Below are 9,630 nucleotides of genomic sequence, written 5' to 3'. Positions count from 1 at the left end.
CGTACCCCAGGGAGCGTCTTCTTGGTTCCTGACCGCTTCTGCAGTCTTACCACCGCGCTCTGCCTGCCTTGAGTTTCCATGATGGGGTTACAATCCACACTCAGGGACCTGCTCAAGTCGGGAAGGGGTGAAGCCGCCTCCTCCAGGACTAATAGGGCGTCTCAGTGAAGATACATCTTACAATGCAAGTAAAAAATAAATCGGATGACCACAGCAAGACATTAAAAAAAACACGAGAGAAGAGGGAGGAAAGATGAACATAACAACCATGAATTTTTTTTTTTTTTTTTAGTAACAAAGGAAAATGGATTCTCCAATGAGTCCAACATAGTCAGGGGCAAATTAATTATATTCCAAAAAAGACAGCGTCTCCAGAATTTGTTTCTTTTTTTTTCTTTTCTTTTTTTTTTTTGCAGTGAAATCTTTTAGTTCCTTCATATAGAGACATATTACACAATGTTAACAACCATGAAAAACAATACAAAATGCCCTCAATTTAACAAGTAGAAAAATATAACTAGTATATATGGCAATTGTGAATCTAATACTGTACAGAAGTAATTTATGGATTTTACAAATAAATTATAGCTTAAATGCCCTTTGAAAATCATTTCCCCCCTAGATACACCCAGAACTTGCAGTAGGAAAGGCTCTGAGCCCAGCTTACGGCACATCAGTGCCAGTCAAATGTTCTGCCCACAAGCTCAAAGAACTTCTTATTTGGCTCGTGAAAATATTCGTGCAATTTACTGAGGAGTTTGGGGTCCACTCGAGGGTGCGCCCGGCCTTTGGACTCGTGTAAGCAGCGGTCCCGGCCGCTGTCCCGCAGGCAGTAGAAGCCCTTGGTTTTGTTAAAGTAGAAGTTTGAGGCGTTGATCTGCGGCGACAGCTCCAGGAACCTCTCGACCTTCTGGATCTCGGGGAAAGGGGCCCTGATGAGGCGGTCGCCGTCCACGATGTGGACGTGGTGCAGGGGGAAGAAGTGGAGCCAGTTGCGCATGTGCACGTGGTAGAGACTGCGGTTGAGCGCCTTGTAGTCCACGTTGAGCCGGCCGTCTCGCACCAGGAACTCCTCGATGGACGGGTAGGGCTTGCGCTTCTGCACGTGGTTGTACAGCACTTGCGTGTAGTCCGACAGCACGCGCTCCGACGGGTCCCGCAGGATGAGCAGCAGCCGGATGGCCGGGTTCATGCTGTGGACCCGCTCAGGCACTTTGGGCGACGTGAAGTATGCGGGGGTCTTTTCCACGGTGAGCTGGTGCGGGGCGGAGAGGGGCATCTGGCTGAGATACCAGCCCAGGCCTTGGCTGTAGTGTTCTTCCCAGTCGAAGAAGTGCACCTCGTTCTCGGCGGCCGCCACGTCGGGGTGCAGGCTGAGCATCTCCAGCAGCGCTCGGGTACCTCCCTTGCGCACGCCGATGATGATCGTCTGCGGCAGTTGCTGGGCTGAGCCATTGGGGGCCACGCCATCTAGAGCCCCGTCCTGGAGGGTGGCCATTTTCCGCACAAGCCCCTGCTGGCCTGGCTCGGCCCCGGGGCGCGAAGGCACTAGCTGGAGCTGAGCCACCAGCAGCACTGCGCCCAGGAGTAATGTGGCCATGCTGGACACCACAGTGGCTTCGCTAGGCTGGACGTCGCAGGGTCATGAAGTGTTCCCGCGGGAAATGCCTCCTGATCAGTGACACATGGGTGTTGCAGGTAGCCAATTACTAGGAAACAAAGAAGGGAAAATATTAACCCCAAATCCACAGGTTTAATGGAACAAAGACTCTGGAGTCTTGGGCAGCACAGTAACCTCCCTGGGGCTTTCTCAGGTTTTGATCCTGCAAAGCAGAGGGTGGCAAAGTTTCTGCGCAGGGCCAGATAGGAAAGGGTTAGGCTTCAGGGACGGAGAGTCTCTATGGCAACTCCAAGTACACTGTTTTGCTCTAAAGTAGCCATAGACAATACACAAAGGAATGGGTGTGGTTGCGTGCCAATAAAACTTTATTTATGGACACTGAAATCTGAACCTCACATAATTACATAATTTCATGTGTCATTAAATATATTTTTGTTTCCCAATGGTTCATATGTTCTCTGTTTGCAAGGAGAGAGAGAGAGAGAGAGAGAGAGAGAGTGACAGAGAGAGAGACAGAGAGAGGGAGATTGATTTGGCCCTGCCGCCATAGTTTGCCAAACTGTTATAAAGGAAAGAGTTGGGAGGGCCTTCTGGACCTCAACAAACATCAGTGCAGTATCCTGCACCTGCCAGCCCCAGGTGCAGGGGCCAGTGATACAGGGGCAGATGTCTTTCCTGCCTGAGTCCACCAGGAGCTCCTGATCTAATAGCACAGGTCAACCTGTATAAAAGATTGTTTGCTTCCAATTCTTAGGCTTGCCCTGCATCCAGTTCTTGCCATGGCCTCATTGTGAGGAAAAAGTGCTTCCCAACAATTTGATCTGTGTTTGGCCAATGGCATGTGGGCAGAAATGACAATGTGTCAGTCCCCAGCACAAGCCTTAAGAGGCCTCGTGTATCTCCAGTGGCCCTCTTGCCATAAGAAGAGTGTGCCCTGGTCAGTCCCTGGTCCCAGGAGGAGGAGAGACAGGTGAAGCAGAGCCACCTGGCTGGTAAGTGGGAATGCATCCTGGTGGTTTTCAGCCACTGAGGTTTGGTGTGGCTCATGTAGCCCCACACATTTGGGAAAGGCTAACTGATACAACTTGGCTCCTGGGCATGGACACGATGTATGCTATGATCATAATTTAGGCTGGGCACCGAGAGGGCATATGTTCATTCATTTATGTTCATTCATTTTGCCTGAAACAGTTGGGGAGGGCTTCACAGTAGAGGAAATGTTTGAAGTGGGGCCAGAGGGATAAACAGGTGAGGAAAGCTTTACTAGATCTTTTACTAGAAAGATCGAAAAGCTTTCATGCGTGCAAAGCCTTACCATTTATAAAGTGGCCTTGGAGTCTGCTCAGTCGACTTGTCACCATAACCCTACACTACAAGGTAGGATGGCAGGATAGTTATAGATGAGAATCTTGCTCAAGGTCACCAGAAAGTTCATTTCCAAATTCAGAGCCCACATTCAAAACTCTAAACTCAGGGTTGTCTTTCCACAAACGGCTTCCTTTACACCTTATCCTCTCTGCCCCTCTGGGATTTGTCACAGTTAGGCATTTGAGTCCCTCAAGCACACCGGCAGTGCTGGGCAGGAGGGCATCCGGTTCCCAAAGATGGATGAGTTACGGCTTGTGTTTTCCCGGTGCTGATAAAAAGTCCATGTTTGACCCTCTCCCAGACAGAGGAGAGTGGAATCTGTCTTTTGAGCGATCCCTGCCTAACTAAACACAGTTAGGGAAGGCTTAGAGACACGCTAGGCTTGGGGACTCTGAGATTTCCAGGACCACCAAAAATGTTCTCATCAAGGGGACCCATCATCTTCTTTAGACCGGGTTTAAAATTCACTTCTTTAGTTTGAACCTTGTCCAGAATGTATAAACAAAGAACCATACCAGGGCCAATTGATCTATTTCCCTCAGATGTCAACTGTATTAACTTTTTGGAAAAAATGTATATTAAGGAACAAGAAATTAAATAGCTGGAAACCTTTAGAGAATCACCGAATGCTGGAGAAGACACTGGCAAGATCGAGTGGCATAACTGTTTTGGGAGAAAAAGCGAAATATTTAAGGATGGCTGGCCCAACAAGATGTGGTTCAAGGTTGGTTCTACTGATTGGATAAGCTCAATTTAATGGGCCATTTGCTTTAGTCAATTGAACATTTCAGTATGTTTCAGGCAAATTCCATTTCCTTCTCAACTGCTCATGTGGGTCTACAGAATGGACCAGCTGCGCATGCCTTTTCCATTTATGTGTGTGCACGTGTGCGTGTGTGTGCCTGTACGGGTCTGTGCATGCAGGAGCGTGGGTGCGTGTGTGCACCTGTGCAGGGGGTGGGTTGGGTGAAGCGGCGGGTGGTGCTGTCTCCATCTTATTGCTCTCTATTCAGACTCTGGAAACCACTACCGGTCTCAACCCTTTGGCACAGGAGTGGCAGCGTCAGAGGCCAGGACCTGAAAGCCCTAGTGCCTGAATGTTCTTCCCACTCTGTTATGAGGCATCCTGCTTAGCCTGGTGCCCCTCTGAGGTCTTTTTCCTAAAGTGGAATTGCCAGCAGTCCCAGCAGAAGAAACTAAATATAGTGTGTCCTTTAAAAAATAGAAATAAAAATAAATAAACCGGGCAGTTAGTAGTCAAAAAGCTCTTCATTTCTACTTTAAATGTTCAAAAAATGTATTTGCTTATTGTCAGCTTTCTACATTCCCCAAATATTTAATATTTGAGCTATATGGAAAATAAAAGCTTAGCTAAAGTCTCATACAGACAGAGGGGAAAATAGAGAGAGAAGTATGTATGTATAAGCTATATATCGAGAGAGTTGTGCATACAGCATGTACATATATGAAGCTAGCTAAGTTATATATGCACATATACATTATGTATATATGCATTCATACACACATCCATATCTAATTGTATGAATGAAATATATCGCGCACTCACACCCACAGTGGCCATCAAGAGTCAACTCTTTCCTGTGGTCGTCTGCTAATTTGAATTTCTCAGAGGCATAGTCAGAATTTCTGGGCCTTTTAGAAACACTCTGAGAAGAGCAAAGATCTCCAAGCTTACAGGTGAGCCTGTAAGCCAGGACATCTGAGCCACATGGATCTTGACAATGGGATTACGAACATCAGAGCAAAAGAGGGTCACTGAGTCCCTACCTTTCAATGCATAGGTGAGCAGGCCCCAAGATGACTTGTCCAAGGCTGCATGGACAATCCAGGCCTGGAACCTGTGGCTCCTGAATTCTGTTCTCTGCTCTATCTGCCATTACTGTTGCCTCCCCACTAATGGCAATGTTTTGGGGGTCCTAAACAAGAAAGCACTCCAAACCTACCAGCAGTGACAACCCCTGGCCACCAACTCCAGAATCAGCTGATACATGGGGTATGTACAACATAGGGTCAAACTCATTCATTTGTTCTCTTTAGTAGAAAAGTCAAAAGTCAAAAGTCCCCTGGCTGGTGTAGCTCAGTGGACTGAGCGCGGGCCTGTGAACCACACGATCGTGGTTCAGTTCCCAGTTAGGGCACATGCCTGGGTTGTGGGCCAGTTCCCGGCAGGGGACTCACGAGAGGCAACCATACACTGATGTTTCTCTCCTTCTCTCCTTCCTTTCCTCTCTAAAGATAAATAAATGAAATCTTAAAAAATAAAGTCAAAAGTCAAATTGTACAGGCTACAGAGTGAGAAATCCTTTCTAGGTTTGACTTAACCTCTCCTAGTCTCCATCTCCTATTTGTAACATGGTAATAATTCCACCCCCTCAATGGTTACCTTGAGACTGGGTGTCAGTGAGCTACTGTGTACCATATTTCTGTGTATTACCGTACTGTGTACTGTGTATTTCTCTCCAACAGAAATACAGTGTGAGCCACATGGACACTTTTTCACTCATCAAACAAATACTTCTTGAGTTTGTGGTATATAGTTAACATTTTAGTCTAGCATTGAGATGAACTCCTCATTTTACCGATGCCTTCTGTCCTCTGCAATGCCACCTCCAGCTCCGCACCCCCCCAGCAGTCACACAGGGGAGGAATTGTGTAGACAAAAGTATAGCACAATTTTTGCACCTTCTCAAAAAAACGGCAGTCTTCTCAGGCAATGAGGAGATCTCAGGAGGGTAACAGTGACCCTTCCCAAAGACGACAGTAATCACTATTGATGTGTCTCTGGTACTTAGTAAAATCTCACCCTATGACAAATTATGCATTGTTATTACTTTTATTATAAATGTTAAAATGACCCAGTCACACACTTAAAAATTTTCTAGAAGCCACACTGAAAACAATGCAACTTATTGGACTATAGAACTATACACTTGAAACCTACATGATTTTATTAAACAATGTGACCCCAATACTTTTTATTGTATTTTATTGCTTACACTATTATAGTTGACCCTGTTTTTCCTAGTAATTTAATACAATTTTAAAAAGAAATATTTAATGTAAACCAATATATCCAGAATGTTATTGCATATGAATTTAAGAAGGTATTTTTGCATTGTTTTGTGTAAGTCTTCACAATCCAGTAAGTACACATTTATTCTTCCAACACATCTCAAGGCCACTTATGGTTGGTGGCAACTGGGGTGGACACCACAGAGACACAGGACACTGAGCTGAGTGGGGATTCTTAACTTGGAAGCCCTAGCAGTGTGCAAAGTGCTGTCCTGCAGGCAAGGTCCCACACCCCACTCACAAATTAGGAACTTCCTAACCAGGAAAAGGACCAGGGAGGTAAGTCTGAGTTTGCAGGCAGCACTAAGACAAATGTATTATTCTCCCACCAGAACCAAACCAGGTAATGCTGAACAAATGGAACCTTCTGAACGTCTGATCCCTGAGCTGACGAGGACATGCACAGGGTGCTTGTCAGCACCTGGAGCCCAGGCCATGTCCCTCGCCAAAAGCAGTGGTGGCAGCTGCTGTCTGTGGCACTTGCTACTGAGCAGACTCCAGTCTGGCGACTTTGCACGTAGGGCCCCTGTGAGGCTCAGTGCAAGATCTCAAGAGAACTAATAGCATTAAGAGGGAGTGGGGCTTAAGAGAAATTAGGTGAGAAGCCCAGCCTGAGCAGGCAGAGCCTCGCTGCCCCCTTAGGTCCTTGGTAATGCCCAGTGAGAGCGGCAGTAGGTATTGGGCTCCTCGCTGTGAGCACCTGGTCCTATTGAACCTTCATGCCTGGCATTGGTTTTTTGATGAGCCAGAATTTCCTAGAAGGGCCCCAGACTAGGATGCATAATCTGAACCCCCTCCTTCTCTGCGTGGATGGGTGAAAAGGACCCCAAAGCGTGATCTAGTCCCCTCTCTGTTTCCTCCCCTGGACGGATGTTTTCTTCATCCTTCGGGGATAACAAGTCCCAAGTTTCAAGGACTCAAAAGAAGAGAGTCTGTCCCATCTGCAACACAAGGCTTCCTGGGCCCCCCTGTGAAGATGCGGACCAAGTGCCACATGTGGGGGACCCAAAGAGGGCACAGGATTTTCTAGGTGGAGGTTCCCCTCTGCTTGGAATTAAATATAAACTCCTTTCCGGGTCCTGGAGACCCCTAGGAAGGGACTTGCCTGCCCTTCCAGCCTCAACCTGCTCTTTTAAACCCAACTGCAGCCTCACGGACATTTCTGTTCCTTTGTACACAGGGGGCTCATGCCAGTTCTGGGCCTTGGCATTTGCTGTCCCTCCCTCTTTCCAAGTTTCTGGGGCTGGCTCTTTCTTGGCGTGCGTATTTCATTTCAAATACTGGCAATGTCTGACACAGGAGCCCACCTGCTCTCTCTTAATTACTTTCTTTACATCATCCATTTTATATCCCTCACATACTCTCTGAAATCGTATCTGCTTGTTTACTGTCTGGCTCTTCAGCAGACAATGTCAGTTCAGTGCTGGCTCCTTGTCAGGATGCGGGCCCCTGGCTGCACCCACAGGCATGGCTTCTGGGACACGGGGGGTCCTGGAGAGCCCACCTGCTGAACGGGCCTGCCGAATGTAGTGGCGAATGAGGCAAAGGTCCGCAGACAGTGAGAGACTTCTAATTCAATAAAAAGGAAACTCAATAGTTTGTCTATGAAAAAAGCTACATAAAAAAAAGCTAGTTTTCCATCCCTAGAGAGTCAAGCAGAAACCAGATGGTGGTGGTGGTGGGGCAACATTTCCAATGGTAGTTGGGCAAAGTCGCCTGAGTCTAGAAAATATTTTAATTAAAAAAGGAGGTGAGGCAGTGAAATAACCCTTTGAACATATTTTAATTTTGCCCTTCAGTCTTCTTATTCCATGATTCACATCGTGACCTAAATTTCAAATGTAATTAACTACAATATATTCTCTGAGTCCCACCCCTGGAAGAATCATGGATAAAATGAAATACCAAGAGAATTTCACAGGAGGGACATGGAGTGCGTCGGGGACAGTGGTGTCTGTGATCCATCTGTGGACACATTCCCAGCCCCTCATCAAGTGGGAGAGAGACACAGCTGTCACAGGCTAGAGTCTCTTCCAGAACAGGGATGATCAAAACTCTCCACCACACTTCCTTTAAGGGATTCAGTAAAAGGAGCTGGAAGGAAGAGATTGCTCACTGAGTGCCCGCTGTGTGCCAGGCAGTATGCCCTCGTACAAATACCCCCTCTGATACCTGCAGCAATACAGGGGTGGCTCTTCTCATTTTGTTTCCACTTTTTAAGCAATGAGAAGGTAGTATGCAGTCATGAAAAAACAAAGGAGATTTTGCAGTCAGACAGATCCAGGCTGGAATTCTTAGAGTGAATGGGCCTCCAATAAGCTTCTTGCCTGTCTGGGTCCAATGTGCATTTCTGCAGAATGGGCTAAATGTGCCTCCTACGTGTGCCTTCGTGAGGAAATAAGATTCCCCAAGCCAAAGAGACAGCGCAGTGCCTTTCTTCCTGCGACAAATAGGAAAACATGCTCTTCAAGTGGAATCACCTTCCCAAGGTCACAGATCCAGGAAGTGTGAAAAGTAATACTCCCCAGGCCACCTTTAGCCCCACTGCCCTTTTTCTCCTGTGACTGCGATGCCCCCTGGGGTGGTGGGAGCATTCCAGGCCGGGGAGTGCAGCAAGCAGAGAGGACCAGGGGGATGCTACTGCAATGCGGGGCTGCCTCTCTCCAAGCTTCCCAGGGCACGGAGTGATTTAATTTCCTGGAATATACTGCAACCTGATTAAAGGCAGTTTGGAAAACAGAACTGTCATGTCCCTATTCAACTGATTTTCAGAGCCATCAGTAGGGTGAGATCACTTGTTCCTTTTTAAGAGTCAGGCAGCCTCCCTTCCATCACGCACAACTACTTATGAGCACGTGGCAGTGGAGGCAGCTTCCTCTCCTGGCAGGTACGCTCGCACACCAAGACAGAAGAAACAGGTCCAGCTGGTGCCTGTCACTCTCAGAAAGGACAGTGGGTAGCTCGAGCCCCCCGGGGACAGTTATTTTCTAGAACCTGCCCACCCAGTTTCTTCAACCTAGGGTGGTATGAGCTGTTATTTGGATTTACTTTGGGTAGTTGCTGTGAGGTAGGATGGGTGCAAAGAGTTCGGCGTAGAAAGGACCACGGTCAGTCCACATAATGTTCATCAGCGTCCCTGGCCCACGGTTAGTGTCTGGGACAAGGAAGTGTGATGGCCCCATTTTTCCTCTGGAACAGGGTAGACTCTTCAAATGCATCCATGCAAGGCCGAGAGGTGCCATATTTATAATAAGGTAACTGGATAAGGAACATAGCTCCCCGGGATGGAAGGAAAGCAGTACCTCGGCAAGCCAGGGAGGGAAGTATGGTATGAGGACAGGGGCAGGGTTTGGGGCTGGAGGAAAAAAAATGCAATGTCTTTCTGAGCCTTTGAGAACTCCATGCTAGAATGAGGATGAGCAAAGCAGCCTGTCCCACCTGCACTGACGTCAGCCCACGCAGCCGTCTTCTCCAAATTAGATGGGAGATTCGGCCCAAGGATCTGCACTGGGGACTGCAGGCGGGAGGTGACGGAAGCTCCCCCCTCA

General features: G+C 47.6%; 1 protein-coding gene across 3 annotated transcripts in view; it reads right to left on the bottom strand.

Moving 5' to 3' along the window:
• Positions 1 to 420: 420 nt before the first annotated feature.
• The window catches only part of HS3ST1 (heparan sulfate-glucosamine 3-sulfotransferase 1), a 28,306-nt gene continuing 19,096 nt past the window's right edge, over positions 421 to 9,630 (bottom strand). For all 3 annotated transcript variants that reach the window (XM_037045837.1, XM_037045822.1, XM_037045832.1), the window contains exon 2: positions 421 to 1,709. In XM_037045837.1, the coding sequence (XP_036901732.1) occupies positions 674 to 1,600 (927 nt within the window). In that variant the 5' untranslated portion in view covers positions 1,601 to 1,709 and the 3' untranslated portion in view covers positions 421 to 673. The remainder of the gene's footprint in view (positions 1,710 to 9,630) is intronic.

This window comes from Sturnira hondurensis, unplaced genomic scaffold (genome assembly GCF_014824575.4).
Source record: "Sturnira hondurensis isolate 20B ecotype Veracruz unplaced genomic scaffold, ASM1482457v3 Scaffold0000780, whole genome shotgun sequence".
NCBI classification, from domain to species: domain Eukaryota; kingdom Metazoa; phylum Chordata; class Mammalia; order Chiroptera; family Phyllostomidae; genus Sturnira; species Sturnira hondurensis.
The sequence above is the reverse complement of the archived record's forward strand: the minus strand, read 5'-3'. Positions and strand labels throughout refer to the sequence as shown.